The sequence below is a fragment of the Gadus chalcogrammus genome, chromosome 9 (genome assembly GCF_026213295.1).
Source record: "Gadus chalcogrammus isolate NIFS_2021 chromosome 9, NIFS_Gcha_1.0, whole genome shotgun sequence".
Taxonomy (NCBI): domain Eukaryota; kingdom Metazoa; phylum Chordata; class Actinopteri; order Gadiformes; family Gadidae; genus Gadus; species Gadus chalcogrammus.
Window position 1 is genome coordinate 19,674,474 of NC_079420.1, and position 19,584 is coordinate 19,694,057.

A 19,584-nucleotide genomic window follows, 5' to 3' on the forward strand; every position below is an offset into this window, starting at 1 on the left:
CTCCCTCTCTGTCCCCCTGCCCCCCCCCCCCCCCCACACACACACACACACACTCTTGTGTCCCTGTATGTGTGCAGTAAGCTGAAGAAGATGTACAGAACGATGCAGGAGGAGAAGGGGAAGCAGAGAGCGGCGTGTGGGGCTGAGGCGCAGGAGCAGGGTCCCCGCAGGCCCAAGCAGCAGTTTGACAAGGACTTCGCCCTGGAGCCGTTCGAAGGAACCTGCCCAGAATACATGGAGATGAGTGAGTATCCCTCGCTAGGCTACGCTCACACTGCTGACAAGGGTCTCCACTCCCTGTTATAATATGTTCACTCTCTCTTTCAGTCTGTGTACTGTTTAAATCTCTAGGATTTAAATCAAGTATAGTTGATTTCATTTATATTACCCATAATCACTTTAAGAGGCTCAAAGGGCTTCACAGGCCACAATATAGAACCCCTCTCACCCTATGTTGTTGTGCACGTGTCAGCCTGTGTGTATGTGTGTGCGTGTACGTGTGTGAGTGTGTGGGAATGCCTGCGCCCGTGAGCGTGGGATTTTGCATCGGCATGTAAGTCAGTGTGTGTGTCATTCTGTGTGAGTGTCGTTGTAAGTGTGTGTTTGTGTGTGTGTTTGTGTGTCCGCAATGGTGTGGTTGTGTGTGTGTGTGTGTGTGTGCGTGTATGTTTGTGCACGGGCGTATGTGTGTGTTAGTGTATGTGTTTGGTATTGTGTGTCTGCATGGGTGTGGTTGTGTGCGTGCATGTGCATGTTCATGTGTGTGTGTTCCTTTCCCCCGTGCTTCTCTCCAGTCATCCAGTACGGCTTCGTGTCTCTGTTCGTGGCCTCCTTTCCGCTGGCTCCTGCCTTCGCCCTGCTCAACAACGTCATCGAGATCCGCCTGGACGCTGCGAAATTCGTCAGCGAGATCCGCCGGCCTGATGCAGTGAGGTGTAAGGACATAGGTACGGACAACACCTCTTCCTCTGCGTGTCACTAGTGGGCGTTTCACCACGCTCCCCTCTGTTTGGAATGAGCTCTTCCTCGCTCAACTTGTCCTCTTCTTCTTCCTCTTCTTCCTCTTCTTCTTCTTCTTATCCTGTTCCTATGTTCTACTCCAAATCGAACATTCATACACAAACATGCACACGCGCAATGCACACACACACACACACACACACACACACACACACACACACACACATACACAAACACACACACTGTCTCTCCTTCCTATCTCTCTTTGTCTCCTTCCTTGCAATCTTCAGGGATTTGGTACAACATACTCTGTGGAATCAGCAAGTTCTCGGTCATTACAAATGTAAGTGTGTGTGTGTGTGTGTGTGTGTGTGTGTGTGTGTGTGTGTGTGTGTGTGTGTGTGTGTGTGTGTGTGTGTGTGTGTGTGTGTGTGTGTGTGCGTGTGTGTGTGTGTGTGTGTGTGTGTGTGTGTGTGTGTTGGTGTATATGTGCGTGTGTTTGTACGTGTGTGTGTTTGTATTTGTACATGCCCATTGGCTACTAGTTGGCCACCTAGTTCACAAGACTGTGTTCGCCTAAAATGCGTGTGACCGTATAGTGCAGCTTGCTTGTGTCTGCATTAACACACATTTGTTTTGTGTGTTTGTTGGATGGCCGTGGGGTAAAATGTATCGTTGCCATCTTAGAAGAAGAATGGCAGATTGGAGAAAAAAATATTTTGGTTCAACTTAATTGTTGAGAACTACAAATTTGAATTAGCAACAGCCACAGCTCTAATGGCTGCTAATTTAATTCATCATCAATCTTTACACATATAATAAGTGTGACTAATGTGTTGACATTAAGAGGCTTGGCATAATGTGCTGTCAGTCGTTAGATAGATGTAGAGGGCAGACCCCTTCCCTGCCACTAAGAGCTCTTTACCGATATTTACCATATTTCGGTTTTAAACATTTTCTGCTGTATGGATTGCAGGCGTTCGTCATCTCCTTCACGTCAGAGTTCATTCCCCGAATGCTGTACCAGTACATGTACAGCGCCAATGGCACCATGCACGGCTACACAGAGCACTCGCTGGCCTACTTCAACATCAGCAACTTCCCAGCAGGAAGCGCGCCCACATCCACCCTGATCAGGGGCGTCTCCATGTGCAGGTCAGAGGCACCTTCAGCTCTGGCATCCTCCATCACTGGCTTGATGGTCAAGTATCCAATAACAATGTTCAGACTACTGGAAAAAGCCTAGCCAAATCGTTATATCTTCAGAACTTGCAAAGGTATATTTACCACCACATGAACAAACCTCATCGGCCATCATCTCTTTGAGGATGTCAGGCAAACAATTATGAACTCAAATTGTTTTTGTGAAATCTCAAATCCAATCTTTGGTGAAAAATGTCATGTGAGGAAACCAGTAGTCAACCATGAAATATTTTGCATAACAAGGAGTGATCTTTTATAGCACATTGGGTGAGTTTGTATGGGACTGTATCTGAATACCACTGTTTCACTGTGAATCAGATACAAGGACTACAGGGACCCCCCTTGGGCCGATGATGCATACACCTTCTCCAAACAGTACTGGTCGGTCCTGGCTGCGCGACTGGCCTTCGTCATCTTTTTCCAGGTACGGCCCACAAAACACCCACTGAAGGTCCCTCATTGGTCAACCGTTGGTCACTTTAACCAATATGTGACCTTAGGACAAAAACGGGATTCTAAATCGTCAGTGGCAACTCCTCGAGGTCACCATGACCTTTGACAGAAGGGAATATATAACATATTCATTAAAAAAATACGTCTTTTATTTATCAGTTGTTTAGAAGCTCTGTTCAAACATTCTGGCACCTCTTATCAGCTGGGCTTGTCATCTGTTTAATAGAACTTATTAGAAATAATGTGCTAAAATAAAGGTCCAATCATTTCCCTTTTAACGTGAAAACCCTCAAAGCTCTGTGAACCCAGGGTCCTCCATATAACCAGTTGGTGTTGTGCTTGCAGAACCTGGCCATGTTCCTCAGCATGCTGGTGGCGTGGCTGATCCCCGACGTGCCGCGCTCCCTGAGGGACCAGCTGAAGAAGGAGAACATGATGCTGATGGAGTTCCTGCTCAACGAGGAGGCCGCCTCCAAGCCTCGCTCCCCACAGGAGGTGGCGCCCGCGTTCCCCGCAAACATCGACATCGTGGTGGAGGCCCCATACGAGGACGAGGAAGAGGAAGAGAAGGAGGAGGAGCAGGAGGAGGCAGAGGAGAGGAAAGAGGAGGAAGAAAGGGAAGAGGGGTTGAAGGAGGAAGAGGAGGAGCAGGAGAAAGAGGAGGAGAAGGAGAAAGTGAAGGAGAAAGAGGAGGAGAAGAAGAAAGAGGAGGAGAAGAAGAAAGAGGAGGAGAAGGAGAAAGAGGAGGACAAGGAGAAAGAGGAGGAGAAGGAGAAAGAGGAGGAGAAGGAGAAAGAGGAGGAGAAGGAGCAAAAGGGGGAGAAGGAGAAAGAGGGGGAGAAGGAGAAAGAGGAGGAGGAGAAGGAGCAAGACGAGGAGAAGGAGGTAGAACTTGGCGTCAAAGTGGATCTGGGGAGACCTGGGACCACGCGTGAGAGGGACCCTGAACTTGAGATGGCAACAGGAGGGGAGGCTGAAGAAAGAGCGGACAATGGTCTTGTCGATCTGGTCCTCTGCCGAAAGGAGATGGAGGAGCATTTAGCAGAAAAGAAAGAGGAGGCAGGAGAACATAGGCCAGAAGAGAAGGCGGAGGAAACAGTAGTGGTCGAGGAGGCCAGGGCGGTGGGGGAGGAGGTGGAGGAGGCCAAGGTGGTGGTGGAGGAGGCCACAGTGGTGGTGGAGGAGGTGGAGGAGGCAGCGGTGGTGGTGGAGGAGGTGGAGGAGGCCATGGTGGTGATGGAGGAGGCAGCGGTGGTGGTGGTGGAGGAGGCAGCGGTGGTGGTGGAGGAGGCAGCGGTGGTGGTGGAGGAGGCAGCGGTGGTGGTGGAGGAGGCAGCGGTGGTGGTGGAGGAGGCTAAGGGGTTGGTGGAGGACGGCACAGTGGTGGTGGAGGAGGCAGCGGTGGTGGAGGACGGCACAGTGGGGGTGGAGGAGGCCAAGGTGGTGGAGGAGGAGGAACAGCACTTTTCCATTGATCTAGACTTGTTCATGGACCAACTGGGTTTGTTAGGTGAGAGGCCACAGCTCATCATACCTTCCTTTGTCAGCTCCTTCAGTGATGTGACTGTAATTTAAATACACCATATCTGGCTAATGATGTGACTTTTTCCCCCCCGCAGATGATGACGATGATGACGGTCCTTCTTCAAGCAAGGGCCGGGAAATGGAGCTGCCCCTCTCGGACACCAGACAACAGCCACCCAACCTCTTTGAGCTCCCTGGTCCCCGCCATCTAGCACCCAAGCAAGGCTCGTCCTACAGTCTCTCGGGCGCAACGGTATCAACCAGGGCGTTGGAGTCGGACCCCGGGCTCTACTCGCTCAAAGGGCCCCCGCCTCCAGACGCCCGGTCCAGGGGCATGGCGCGATGCTCCACCCTGCCTTCCCGCCCCAGAGGCTCCGCAGCCTCCTACAGCTTCCCGCGCCCGAGCCAATCAACCAGCCTGACCAAGCTCCAGCAGATGTCCTCCAACATCCCACTGGTCCCCCTGTGCTCCGGAGTGTCCCTCCCCCCGGCTGACCCCTTTTCTCCCCCTCGCACGCCCCGCTCACTCACCCCCCTGCAGCCAGCCCACTCGCCCCCAGCCGGGCCAGAGTCGCCCAAGGCCCAGCTCCCCTTCGAACTGTTCACCCTGAGAGGCCCTCCTCCCCAGGAGCCGCGCAGCAGGGCCAAGAGCCGCTGCTCCACGCTACCCGCCCGCCGGCTGGGCCCCGGGGCCGAGGACAGGGCGGTCAAGCCCAGCCAGTCCACCGGCTTCACCCAGCAGGGAGAGCGCATCCCTCCGTCCCCCAGCGAACTGAAAGGCGACAGCCTGCTGTGAGGACGGGCCAGCGGGGAGAGAGACTGACTCTGGATGGGCGTTTGAACCTGAAGCCTCAACCTAACCTCTTACTTCTTGTGCTCGCCCTGTTGCAATGCATCGGTGTAAACACTGCAAACAAGTGCAACTCTTTTTCTGATGCTCATGAAGAAGTTCTTGCAGAGGTGCAGCAAGGATCTTTTTTTTTATGTACAGGATCTCTGTTTGATATAGGAGAAATGCGAAATCCTATCATTTCCATTAGTGGTGATTTGGACAAATGGAGTATTGGACAATTCAGATCCCAGATACTGGCTTCTGGAACTCTCTTTGCCATGCCACAATGCAAATCACCGTGGAGACTTATTGAAGCTGAAATTCTTTCTACTGATTCCTATGGATAATGTTTGTTTTATTGTTGGTTTCTGCCCACAGTCGGAGCTCAATAGTGTCTGCTCCTCATAGTCTCAGCGTTGCTGCCCTGTAGAACAGAGGGAATTGTATCATGATATTGCACACATAGTGTCGATCAAGACAGTTACGCATGTAGATCTACTATTTATACATAGTGTTTTGATATATACATACATTTTTCTGTTCACATGAAAGTGATAATAAAACAATCCATTTTTAATAGCCTTATTTTATTTATTAGCTTGTGGGGTTAACAATGCTCTTAAATTTAATGAATTACTTTAAAATCATAAATAATAATGTTATTTAGTTTGATGACAGCAAATTGAACATAAAGCCACTACAGTAAGTTCCTCCTGATAGGAAGCAAGAGGGCAGCGGAGCCGGGGTGAAAGGGTATGCTGCCACCCTGTGGGGAAGCAGAAGTACAACATCAGTAAAACATCAGTAATTCCTTATTCCCCAATTTGTTGGTTTTCACGTCCAAGCTATTGAAAATTAAAAGTAATCTTTGGTTCCAGAAAAGAAAATTGTGGATTTTCCACCTTGTCATCAAAATATTATATCAATACATTGAAAAGTCAAGGATATCTTTCTTATAAGCAGCTCAAACAGAGCAGGCCATTATCAATGCTGATAATCCGGGTTTGCTATCTCCAATGATGTTATTTTGCCCTCGTTATCTCTTGCTCTTACCCACCCTTGACCTTCCCATGCAGTCTTCACTTCTTTCTGTTTCCTCCATTACCCAACCCCTCCACAACCCCCTCCCTCCAAGACATACACACACACACACACACACACACCATTCCTTTTCTCCCGCTCAACCGACAAATTGGCCTTTATCAGGGGGCATGCTGGTGGCGTGGCTGATCCTCAGCATATAACAGATGTGGGTGTGAGCTGTAGCGTCCCACCCCCCCCCCCCCCCCCCCCCCACACACACACACACACACACACACACCTTCAGCTGCATGAGAAAACGTGCAGGCAAAAGACATGGCCTACGATCGCTGGGGCTCAGTTACAGTAATGGGATGACGTTGATGACTTAAACAACACATGTGGTATAATCAGAGCAGTGATAACAACCTGAATGTAAGCCAGAGACCAAGAGATAAAGTGACACACACGCACTCAAACACTCACACAGAAAACAGGCGCAGCCCGTTTGTTCACCGCAGCAGGTAAGCCCATCTCTAGATCGTGCTCTATATACTTGTAGTGTACTCTCTACTCTCACTCCCTGCTTGCAATCGGGCTGTAGCCCGACCAAAGAGATGCATGTTAGCCTAACAGTGATGTCAATTAGCACCCCCGTTAGTTGGACTAGCCTCTCTGAACAGTAAACAACCAATATTAAAGGTAAGTCTGTATGTCTCTGAGTCTATACAAATTGAGCGGTGTGTGTGTGCGTGTGTGTGTGTGTGTGTGTGTGTGTGCAACCAGTGCACATACATACATTTGGGGTTAATTTGAGAGAATACAGAATGTTTGGATTTTACGTTCCATTGGACAGTAGGTAAATGTGCTGTCACCCACTCTTGATTTGAGTGAAATGTAGCTCCTGTAGATTCTCTGTTCAGACTTGTATACTTATCCTCAGGACCACTTGTCTCTGCAGGCCCCCCATTGCAACTTGGCTAATAGACCCTGCTTAGGATGAGAAAAGCTCCCAAGAACAGGCACTTAAGCATATATTTAATGTGTATGTATACAATATCTGGACTGAAGCTATTGTTTAGGTTGCGAAACCCTTTCTTCTGATTGCGGGATGCAAGGGTGGTTGATCTTTGATCTCTACTGTCTGTTCAGAGTCCAAGGGAGGAAATACTCCACCTCCCATTTTACAACAGATATGTTCTTACAATGACCCAATGTCCAAACCAACAGAACTCCCTGACAATATATTCCCATAATTAAACATTAATATGGCACTATATGGGTATTCCCATATGGTCAATTACATTACATTGTATTTTCCATGTGTTTTAGGATGTGGCTCTGATTAGGAGAAATAATAGTGCCTTTGTTTTTCCTCGTCAGCCAACGCAGGCATGTTAGAGCAGGTCAGCGAGTTCCTATGGTGGGAACGCCTGTGGCTTCCCAAAAACGTCTCCTGGTCTGACCTCAAGGACGGCGACGGACTGGTCTACGCCAGACCCTCCCACCTGTACCTGGCCCTCCCATGTGCCTTTGCTCTACTCCTTGTGAGGTACCTCTTTGAGAGGTGAGGACCACAGAGCTGATGTGTTGCGGGGAAGAACACGGCCAAGAGGCCATGGGTTCAATCACATGTTCTGCTCCTTGTCTTCATGCATGACAAGTAGCTCATTGCAAGTTTCTTTGGATCCAAAAACGTCTGCTAAATGAATAAATGTTGTGCAGGGGTCTGCGTGACAGAATGAATGAGATGCAGGTAATTTCCTGTTTTTCTGGTTGGTTCTTTGTGGGTATCAGGTATCTGGCGTCTCCGCTGGCTGAGGCATGGGGGATCAGAGATAGGCGTCGTCTGCCACCAGAGCCCAGCTGCGCGCTGGACGCCTACTTCTGCCACATGTCACACTGCCCTTCACAGGTATGTGATGCTCCACGGGTCGCCGATGACAGCTGCACTCCGCTCTTTCACGGCCTTTAACCTACTCTGCCTCTCATTCACAGACATGAGGTTGGTAAAAAAGAGGATTCCACATAACCTATAAGAATACTTGCAGTGCACGATTATAGTACGAGTCTTAATCAGGAATAACTGGTTTTATATCCGTATTCAGTTATTCAATGTGAGAGCCATTCAGATTGGCTGGTTTGTGTACGTTGTTACACACAGCCTCCATCCTAAAGCCGCCTCTCTCTGGGCTATCAGGCTGAGGTGAGGTCGCTGTGCAAGAAGACAAGCTGGTCCGAGCGGAGGGTTCAGGTCTGGTTCAGGAGACGGAGGAACCAGGACCGGGCCGGTCTGTGCAAGAGGTTCTGTGAGGCCAGGTGAGTGTGTGTGTGTGTGGGAGTGGGAGTGGGAGTGGGAGTGGTAGTGGGAGTGTGTGTGTTTGTGTGTGTGTGTGTGTGTGTGTGTGTGTGTGTGTGTGTGTGTGTGTGTGTGTGTGTGTGTGTGTGTGTGTGTGTGTGTGTGTGTGTGTGTGTGTGTGTGTGTGTGTGGTTGTGTGTGTGTGTGTGTGTGTGTGTGTGTGTGTGTGTGTGTGTGTGTGTGTGTGTGCGCATGTTTGTTTGTTTTTAGTTGTGTTGTACTGCCGTTGTGACTGCATAATATGCTCGCCTCTTAACAGTTGGAGATGTACATTCTACTTATTTGCCTTTCTTGGAGGAATCCTTGCCCTCTACGATGTAAGTATTTGCTTTTCCGATCCAATGATAACACAGCGATGTAGAGGCGCATTCCGACTGAGGGACTGCTTCGAAAGCGGCTCAGTGTTTTGGCTACACCCACTCACTTAGTTCCTTTTGGCGTCAAAACAAACCGCAAAGCAAGGCGATAACAGTGTCACTGTGTGAAGGAATTTACATCAGCAAAATGCAATGCAACGTCTTAGACAAGGGCAAATGGTAAGTCTATTTTTCTGTAATGTTAAAGTGTGTTTTTGATTGAAAATCCTAAAACTTCACCACATGCAAAATTCGATACAATACTACATTCAGCTACATCTAGCGCCCTATTTTAACGGTATGAAACCGAAGTCAGAAGCGCAAAACGGAAGTAGCGTTGTGGACAGGTCTCTGCCCCTGTTGCTATTATACCGGCGACTAATTTACTCTTGCGCCCGACGCAAGTCTTAAAAGGGTTGCCCCAAAGTAGCCTAATTACCCGTAGGTGTGGTCTGGGCGTAACGTGCAATAAACCAATGAGAATGCCATCTCCCATCCCCTTTGAGAGCCATGAGCGCATTTGAACCTCCGAGTTGATATTTTGACAGCGTGTTTGCAGTCTCCGATGAGACAGATGCATGACCACATACATTTTAAACTTCAAATGGCTCTGTTTATGGCCAAATAATATGGCCTAATTCACACATGGAATAGCGTTTTCTTCTACAACTTCGGAAATACTGAGTCGTCATGTAAATTTCGGCAAAGAACACTTAACACACATATGATATGCGGTAATGTGGCCGCAACTGTTGGTCTATTTAATGATATGCGGCAATTACATTAACACATAGTTTCTTACCAGTATTGTATACATTATCGTTATCGACTTATGTTCCTAATGTGCATGTATTCCCCCGTTAATGTACATTGCCATGGACTGTAGGCCTATTATGCGTTACGTGTTTAGTTTACGTGTGTTTAAACGGATGGATGCATACACGCGCGCCTGCATTCATTCATTCTTTTTAACACTCACTCGCGGTAAAACAATGTTTTCTCACGATTAAATCCTAAAAGTTATGGGCTTGTACACGATGTCTGCGTCAAGAAAATATGTGTTTTCTGTACAGTGTTTGCAGCTGCATTGATTTAAATAGAACTTATTACCGCTGTATCATCTGTTCTTTCCCAAATAATTTAACCAACGTTATTATTTACCGTAAAAAGAGATTTTGACTTGGAAGGCTGGTAGGCCTATTTAGCCTACATTGCTCGAGTTTATTGTTGTTATTAATATTATTGTACCTATATATACAGTGTTCATTCATGCAGCCCCTATGGAAAAAAATAAGGTTTCCACAATCCACATCATCCTCATAATATTTAAATTAGGCAAATCATTTGCATGTAGCCTACTGGTGTGTAAGCTTATTTTGCAGTTCTGACCTGCCATGGTAGGCCTACGTCGAACTAGCAACCCCAACTGCGCTATCCGCTAGTGCAGACCAGGTATTTGTCGGTCAGTTGCACAACTGTTTTATCGATGTGTATTGCACCATGTATCATTTGCGCCGGAACACGCCTCCGCTTTTCGCCGACATGCCTCTCAGCGCACAAGTTTAGTGGCGCAGGATTGCTGCGGGGGAAAATTCTGAAGGTATTATTGTAGCAAAAGTCTTTAGCACCTGTAACTGCAGAATTTGAATGCGTACACTAAAGTCACAGTAAATTTGAAGTCGTATATATTTATTTTGCATGTGTAGGCCTACTCTAACCACAAATGTGTAACAGTACATTTGTAGTCGTAAATATTTTTTATACCATTGTAAACACAAAATAGGGTCTACGAGAATGCAAATCTGTGTTACAGGTGCGCAAATTTTTTGGCTACAATTATTGCAGCGCAGTAGGTGCAAAACACATTCGCACACCCGTGTTTCATAATCTGAGAACATGCCCAAAAGGTGTGCATTCGTAAACCCAAATTTGAACTAATGCATCAGAAGTTGCACATCTGTGAAAAGTAACTTAGTGACTTAGTTCAAGTAAGAACAGAGAAGAATATGCTCGTAGACCCTATTTTGTGTTTACAATGGTATAAAAAATATTTACGACTACAAATGTACTGTTACACATTTGTGACTTTAGAGTACACATGCAAAATAAATATATACGACTTCAAATTTACTGTGACTTTAGTGTAGGCCTACGCATTCAAATTCTGCAATTACAGGTGCTAAAGACTTTTGCTACAATAATACCTTCATAGTTTCGGCTTTGCGCCGGTTGCAAACTAGCAAAGATACATGCGTCGGTGTAGAAAGTCAATTGCGCTGGATGCATGATAGGGCCCCTAATGTCGAGGACTCGCCTCAACCGTATCCAATCAGCGCAGACTAGTTAGGAGCTGCTCAGAAAGCTCCTACCTCGAGGAAGGTTCTAGCTGTGCCGCTAACTGGACAGCTAAACGGTGAAGTTGGGCGGATCCTCTCTCCCAAGCCAGACCCACAGATCACTAGAGGGACAAGCCTCTCAGTCGAGACGAGCCTCATGTATCTTCTTTGTGCCCACCTTTTCAGGAAAACAAAAAAATGCCTGCATTCGTGTTTTTCAAAATGATTCTCAAACTCAAGTAATCGAGAACTTGTTTTCCTTTTTGTTGCTTTATCACTTATAGAAACCTTGGCTTTACAATCTGAGAGATGTTTGGGAAGGCTTCCCGAAACAGGTGAATTACTCAGCATCTATCTGTATGAGTGAGTGAGTGAGTGAGAGAGAGTGTGTTTGAGAATGTGAGTGTGTGAGTGTGTGAGTGAGTGAGTGAGTGAGTGAGTGAGTGAGTGAGTGAGTGAGTGAGTGAGTGAGTGAGTGAGTGAGTGAGTGAGTGAGTGAGTGAGTGAGTGAGTGAGTGAGTGAGTGAGTGAGTGAGCGTGCGTGCGTGCTTTCTTGTGTGTGTTCACAGTGTCGCTTCAGATTTCCCTTTTTGTACGTAGTCGATGCTGCCATCTCAGTACTGGTATTACCTGATGGAAATGGGCTTCTACCTCTCTCTGCTCCTCAGTCTCACATTTGATGTGAAGCGCAAGGTGAGTGGGGCACATACAAACCAATAAATATATTATTATATAATGTACGATACAAATATACTACATTTACATTACTATAGCTTAATGGTTTTGTATTAGACAATATGTTTGCTTATTCTACTTCATTTAAGAATGCTTGATTCTGATTGGGAGGAGGGCATTAACCCGGCAGATTGCCCGCTGACTTGTCGGTTCTACTTGCTGCTGACTGAGCACAGCATCATAAAATAGTAGATCAATACGCCGCTTATATTTTTTGGAATATTTGATTCTGATTGGCTGCAGGGTGTCCATAAATCCCTGATACATGGACACCTGTTAAAGGGACACTGTGTAATATTTTAAGTCATTTATTACCTCAAATCAACGTATTCATTCATAAATAAGTCCTCATTGTTGTAAAATTATCTCTGCCAAAAATCTCACTTATCCTCCTGAGCGAAGAATTATTAATATGTAGTTACATAGGACGGGTAAGCTTCATGGAGGCTTCCATGTTCTTCCGGTCTATGAACTGCCGAGAGGGACAAAAAGCACTACATGGTACAGGAAATGCAAACGCATTTTCACTCTGAGCCAGCGTGAATGATGACTGAAATAATTCACTATCTTGCTCGAGGAATAATTACTCATACATCATTAGCTTACACTAATGATTCAATGCAGTTTGAAATAAGGAACCTCATCATCACTCGAATGACTCGATGAGGTAGTATTGGATGTCATGACTCATGACACAGCTTCTTGGCACATACTGCCCACCGTAGTTTTTGAACAAGCGAGCACTATTAGTTTGAATGCAATATACAATTGTGTGTGTGTGTGTGTGTGTGTGTGTGTGTGTGTGTGTGTGTGTGTGTGTGTGTGTGTGTGTGTGTGTGTGTGTGTGTGTGTGTGTGTGTGTGTGTGTGTGTGTGTGTGTGTGTGTGTGTGTGTGTGTGTGTCTGTGTGTGTGTGTGTGTCTGTGTGTGTGTGCAGGACTTCAAAGAGCAGGTTGTCCATCATATAGCCACCCTGACGCTCCTGGCATTCTCTTGGGCTTCGAACTACATCCGCATCGGAACGCTCGTCATGGCAACCCATGACAGCGCCGACATACTGTTGGAGGTCAGTTCAGCCCTGACCACACAATAAACACAACACCTGAGTATGTGCTGTTGACCTTAACCAGCTAATTCCTTTCTGATGTGTCCACGATCCCAAGGGTGCAAAGATATTGAACTACGCCAAGTGGAAGAGATCTGCCGACGCCATGTTTGTGGTGTTTACCTTAATCTTTGCACTGACCAGAATGGTCATTTTACCTTTTTGGTGAGTATGATGATTGCTATCATTTTCCACAAATCAATGAGAAAGCTCATCATTGATTTGTGCTTGTTTTTTCGAGCCGATTTGGGAATGATATTAAATTATCAATCGTCAACAGGTAAAAACAAATATGTATTAAAACAAATAATTCAGGTGGTACATTTTTTGCGCTTAAATGTTACCAGTTGTTTCCAATGTACATTGGGATTGGTCAGCCACTCTATGATAGACGTGTATGTTAAACCAATCAATGCTTCTTCATGTCCCCCAGGCTCATACACTGTACGTGGGTGTATCCGGTGGAGCGCTTCGAGCCTTTCTTTGGCTACTACTTCTTCAACGCCATGCTGGTGGTGCTGCAGATTCTCCACTTCTACTGGGGGTTGCTCATATCCAAGATGCTCTACAAATGTCTCTTCAGCAAGGTGAAGAGCTGTTGTGCAGTCTATATGTGTGGTGTGTGTGTGAACAACATCTGGGAAATCTTTGAGAGGGTTACATCGAGTTCTGCATTTTGTGCACATTTTGTCCAGTAATGTGTGAATAATGTATAGTATGCGGGTGTTACGTATTTATCTTGTTGTATTAGATTAATGAGCCGGTGAAATGAACAAAAATGAATACTATAATATGATATTGAAAGTATTATATACCACCAAAAAATATATATAATAAATATTTTATGGAAGTCAGAACATACATTCCGCATTGTTCAGGTATACAGTATGTCATTTGTCTGTGTGTCTGTTGTTCATCTTGCAGCTGGAAGGCGATGAAAGAAGTGACGAGGAAGAGGAGGACAGAAGTGATGAGGAAGAGGAGGGCAAGGACCCACCGAAGAAGGAGAACCAGAGGCTGGATCACACAACCAGCTGTCGGCCCAGAGGCCGGGCCAACTGAATCTGAACTAGGCGGACAGTTGTGGATTGAGACACAAATACATGACAATGAATATGGATTACTGTGGAAGAGGATGCCTACAATGAGATTCAAACTGCATAGATTGCAATTTCCAATGCTTTTCCATACGTTTCTTCTGGCCAAGATTCACATTTGATTGTATAGGCGTAATGCAATACTTAATAATTCAAGGAGAAAACAAAAATATGTCATACTTAAGGTTAACACGCTTTATTAATGCGTGTGTGGGCTTAACACGCCCCCTGCCCTACGCATTAAACACATCGCTGCTCAGACGGAGCATCACCAATCACCATCCACACACACCGGGTTGTTGATCCTGGACAAACGCTGCAATGTCATCAGATCAGAACATCAGATCAGAACATTAATCAGAAGATCAAATCAGAAGATCAGATCAGAACCTCCGATCAGAACAGCTTACCGTCTGAACAACCCCAAAGTCCTTAGATGCCCAATGTCAACAAACTGATAACAATGCCATCAATATTGCTTAAGGACATGAGCAATTCTCAAACATAAACCACAATAAAACTGGATTAAACTAAACAGGCGGTTGCTGCTGATAAATTAAGGTGACAGTTTTGCTGAAATAAAACTTGTGGTTTGGCAGTCCATGTATCAACAAATGATCTGATGTTTGACGAATGCATAAGATTGTTAAACATGTTATGTACAACAATTTACTTATATTTAGTCTGATTTTAGTATTCTGAATTGTTTTAGTTTTAGTCTAGATTTAGTCGACTAAATATTTTGTTGACTGAAATCGAAGTGTAAAGCATTATTTAAAGGCAGTGTTGCAGGTTAACCGGAAGTTTTGATTAATGGGTATGTGGTATACCCCCCATTTTTGTATTTTGTGTAGTCCCTTTTCATGATTCTGTGATATTTTCTTAATGTACGATGGAGTTACATGTTTTGGCCAATAGATGGCATTAGACCCCTGAATAATGCAGTTGCATGGCGATTTGGAATACTGAACAAAGGAAATCAGAACGTTGTTGTTACTGCAAGTGAAGGAAGGAAGCATTCGCATTCACGAAGTGAGCAGTAATAAGTTTGCAAAATACGGAATAAATGTGAAAATATTTCCCAGCACGCTGTTGAGAGTTATCTTTCTTCAAGTGTGCAACAAAATTGGTGTCAGAACAGGGACTCAGCGTGAGCAAAAACAGAGTTAGAAGAAATAAAAGACGTTGGAACACACAAAATGGAGCTGGAGCAGCTACAGGATGAGCTGAGTGAGCAGCTACTTTGTAATCTAAAGATTGAACAGCTAAAAGAGGTGTGTATTCAAGCTAAAGTTTCTCCAGAAGGAAAGAAGCACACGTTGATCCGAGCAATTAATGGATCAGAAGATAAAGCATTAGAAGACGATGAACTCAAGGTTGCAGAGACATTTGTGCAAGATTTGTTAGCTACAGCTAAGCAATTGAGCGAAACCGCGCCAAAACCAGATGGGGATGAGAAACACAACGAGGAGCTACAAAGGCTACAGAAACAATATGCTGAAATGCAGTTGAATTTTCAGAAGTCAACGAAATTGCTTGAGGAAGAAATGAGTTGGCTAAGGGAGAAAATCTACAGGACGTCTAGCTCGCCCGTTGAGCCTCCATTCCCCAAAGCACCTTAACGCCTCGTGCCCACTGCACCGTCAGTCAACGGACGTGGGAAGGCGTGGCTGACGGATGGGGGAGTAGTCTTTGCAGATGCATCCGTCAGCCAATCAAATCGGTTCGCCGGGTTCTTCCCGCTTCTTCCTGCTTGTTGCGAGGCAAGATGACCCGCTTTCCCGCTTTCCAGTATCGTCAGAGCCCAAGTCGCGTCACAGTGCTTACATTTGCATACGCGATCTGATTGGATGACGGAACCGTCGCTGCCGAAAAAGTTGAACATTTTTCAACTTTCTGACGGTGGCGAACGCTCCAACTGAACGGACGGATCCACAATGCATTGCGCGTCCGTCCCCATTCAAAGTCAATGGGCAACGGTCAACTGACGGAGGTAGTGGGCACGGGGCGTAAGTCGTCATCAGACGTGAGTTCCGAATTAATGGCCAGATAGGGGAGTTAGGGCAGAAAGACAAGTTATCGTACACTAACCTCATGCACCAAATAGACACTGGAAAACGTAAGGGCCACGGGGATGCCGAAATTGTCGAAGCTGTAGTAAAAGCTTCTACCCCAGGACTCAGTTTACGTGATATGCTGGAAGCTAAAAGTAATTTGACTGGTGCATTTGAAGACGATTTTCAAAGCTCATTTCAAAGAAAAACGTACTACAGATATGTTCCACAGACTTGTTAACATAACTCAAGATGTAAAAGAATCCCCTCACAACTTTCTTTTTCATGCGATTGTACTCAACGAGAGGTTAATGGCGGCTGCAAAAGATGCCAGCTCAGATGTACAGTACAGCCCAAATATCATTCAGAAGAAGTTTCTTAGGTCAATCAGCACAGGGTTACTGAGTGATAATGTTAAAGTGCTGTTAAAAACTCACCTGGATGACCTAGGAGTGACTGATGAGACATTGATCGAGAAAATTAAAGGGGACATATTATGAAAACAGCACTTTTCCTGGGATTTGGGGTGTTGTTGTGGATATATGGTGCTCCCACACGCATACAAACTTTGAAAAAAGTCTGTACATGATTTTTCGAGTAAGATGCGCATTTCTGGAAGCAGCCCGCCTCAAGCTACCAAACGACCGAGTCAGTTTCAGCGCCCCTTCCTACGTAAGAAGGGGCACTCATTTGAATATGAACTCCCACTTCCCCACCCCCCTTCAATCAGAGTATAAGTAAGATACGGCCTATTGTGTTGCATGTTTAGAATTCATCATGTCGAGGATTCACAAGAGGTGTTCTGTTGTTGGCTGTATGGACGTCCACAAATCCCTCCATCGTGTCCCAGAGGACGAAAGAGCGACGTCGATTGATTTCATTTTTGAAGGCGAAGTCCCGGCTACAGTTGGCAAAAACCTGTTGGTCTGCGCTATAACCACTTTACGACTGACTGTTTCTCCAACTTCGGTCAGTACACGGAAGGATTAGCTGTGAAACTTTATCTCTACGAGGGGTCCCTTCCAACTTTGCGTGGAATACCTGCAGACGAGGGACATGTAAGTATACAAATAATTAGCTGTGTGTTTCTTTAGTATATTAGCATGAACTTGTGCGTGTTGTGGCGTGAGTTTTTCCATTGAAAACGAAGAAAGGCTATGGAAAGCACATGCTGCAAAGCTACCAAGGATACATTCAGTGAGACAATGGGTGAACGAGATTTTTATAGGGAAACGTTCGCATTGTGGGTAGTTAATGCAAAGGTGACATAGGGGAGTTGGAGTGACCATCGTTGAGACTGCAAGACAGTTAACGGAATCTACATAACAAAGAGTCATTCGACAGACATGGCCTGAGTATCAGATTTTGTGGCTGCAATGGCAATTCAAATACCAACGAAGCTCCCATCCAGAAAGAGGAAGGGAGGTATCTAAAGGTACAGGGAGAATGTAAACAATTCCTTATAATGTGAATAGTAATTATATATACACGGTGAATATAATTTGAATATTATAGTTATGCTTGATATTTAAAAGACACAGAGCTATACATGCAAGATAAGGTTGACATATTTTTTGCCGATAGGCCTCATGCATCATCGGAGTTACCTGCTACAAGGGATATTGGCTGCAATACTGAGCCACCTCAGAGACACCATGTTGGCACACAACTCTCTTTGAAGACTCTTCATTCACATTACAGAAGTGAAGGTTGGTAGTGTTTATACTGTAACAGTGCAGTCATGTTTAATTCCTAAGAATGCCCTGCTATCATAAATATATACTTTTTGTTACAGCTGTCCAGGCTACTGTGTCCTTCAAGGACTTTGGCATAACCGATAAGTAGGAAACTTACCAATAAGTAGGATATTATGTATGATATTTTTGTCTTTCAGCAACTCCTGCATTCTACAAGCTGGAGAAGGCGCTGACCAAGAAGACAGTCCTGAGGGATATAGCAAAGCTCAGTCCCCAGCACCTGACGTTCAATAAATAAATAAACAAATAAATGCACATAAATACCAGAAAATATACCAAATATTCAAAGTGCAAGTGTTGTTGAATAATCTAGTAACTAGTGATTCCCTTTTGTGTGTATTGCACAGAGTATGTGAATGATGCAAATGATTTGATGGACATGATCATTGAGAAGGTATTTGTCGACCCAGCATCGTACAGAGATTCTGAAGATAAACATCCCGCCGGAACTGTCTTCAGAATATGAGCATCCAGACAAGGAGGAGGTCATCGCCAGCTACGTCTCCAGATTCAATCAAGGGAGGGTGGTTTGAAGCCTCCGTATCTTCCATGGGCGTCAGGAAACTCGCGGTGTATATGAAGAACAGCGCATGATGGGATAACAACCCGTATCTTCCGCCCAAGGAAGCCCCAGCACCAGCTCACAAAATTTCTATAGGGAAAATTTAACATTGTTAGTCAACAGGTTCTACAATGTCAACATCTGCGTTCACGTTTTCTCATTGAATTCAGTGAACTCTTCACTTATACTGTATTTAGATGCACAAATATTCATGACTGCGTTCAATAAATGTTTATTGTGTCTGTACAATGTTTTATGTGAATTAATGCGTAATATGCAGTATCTGGTTATGAAAAAATTGGCTATATGTTAAAATATGATGTGAAATTGTGGCATTGGCTGACTTTATTTAGTTTATTGTGTATGAACAGTCAAGTAGGTTATTATAGGTAAAACTCACTGCTCTATCCCCCGTAGTCGCAAAGGAGCGTAGTCAGCTCTGTAAATGTTGAATGTGTTCTGCAGCAAGAACACATTTAGACAAACCGGTTCTACACCTGGATGGTCTATCATACAGGGAGGCCTTTCATCCAGCTGTTCCAGTCGTCTTGTAACCTATTATCGATAACATAAGGTGAGTATCTGCAGTGGCATGTTATCAGAAATCATGCACTGCAAACATAAGTGAAGGAAAGGGTTAGGTAGCTGCTAATGTTACCTGAGGTACCTCCTGACAGCATACGTTCTCAGGCTCTGAGTGCATTGTGGCACATTTCCCACATGTGCGCCTATACAAACAAATACAAATAAATCATGCATGTATAATGCTAAATAAATAAACCTGGCATACCAGTATTTGCAACCAATAATAGCTCCCACGTCTGAGATTGGTGCGTGCTCTAGTCTAGATGGCCACATTTTACTAGCCTGAGGTGAATGTCCAGTAGCGCTAGTCATTCTCAAGTTTACTACACAAACACATCTGGTTGACATAATTTCACTTTTTGTGAAATAGAAGAAAAATATAGTTATACTACTAGTAGTAGTGTAAATTCAATAGGCTTACTATATAATCGCCTAGCTTCTAAAGATGGCTACTAGATACTTATTTTTATTTCGTTTGCACTACAACTATGACACATATTTTCCAAGAGCACCTTACCATGCATACTGAATCACAAGTTCTGTCACTGCAAGCGTCTGATTCAAGCATCTGAACCCAACGCAGACTATTCATAATATTCTAATGAACACGGTAGAGGCAGTGAATGAAGTATTGATTAGACAGAGAT

General features: G+C 45.1%; 2 protein-coding genes across 3 annotated transcripts in view; both read left to right on the forward strand.

Annotated features, from left to right (window-relative positions):
* Positions 1–19,584, forward strand: part of igf1ra (insulin-like growth factor 1a receptor) — a 178,868-nt gene that overhangs the window by 51,439 nt on the left and 107,845 nt on the right. The window lies entirely within an intron of this gene.
* LOC130389329 (ceramide synthase 2-like) lies at positions 6,474–15,161 on the forward strand. 2 transcript variants are annotated; one of them, XM_056599064.1, is made up of 11 exons: positions 6,474–6,516; positions 7,376–7,559; positions 7,790–7,907; positions 8,193–8,311; positions 8,611–8,668; positions 11,328–11,378; positions 11,644–11,736; positions 12,715–12,843; positions 12,941–13,047; positions 13,316–13,469; positions 13,807–15,161. In XM_056599064.1, the coding sequence occupies exons 2-11, from the start codon at positions 7,387–7,389 to the stop codon at positions 13,942–13,944; spliced, it is 1,140 nt and encodes a 379-aa protein (XP_056455039.1). In that variant the 5' UTR covers positions 6,474–6,516; positions 7,376–7,386; the 3' UTR covers positions 13,945–15,161. The 2 variants fall into 2 exon arrangements, with proteins under 2 accessions (XP_056455039.1, XP_056455038.1); XM_056599063.1 differs by lacking the exon at positions 6,474–6,516 and adding an exon at positions 6,529–6,694.

Coding starts and splice junctions, on each gene's coding strand:
- LOC130389329 (XM_056599064.1), top strand. CDS start 7,387: ATGTTAGAGCAGGTCAGCGAGTTCCTATGGTGGGAACGCCTGTGGCTT. Junction 7,908..8,192: donor TGTCACACTGCCCTTCACAG/GTATGTGATGCT, acceptor CTGGGCTATCAG/GCTGAGGTGAGGTCGCTGTG. Junction 13,048..13,315: donor ATGGTCATTTTACCTTTTTG/GTGAGTATGATG, acceptor CATGTCCCCCAG/GCTCATACACTGTACGTGGG.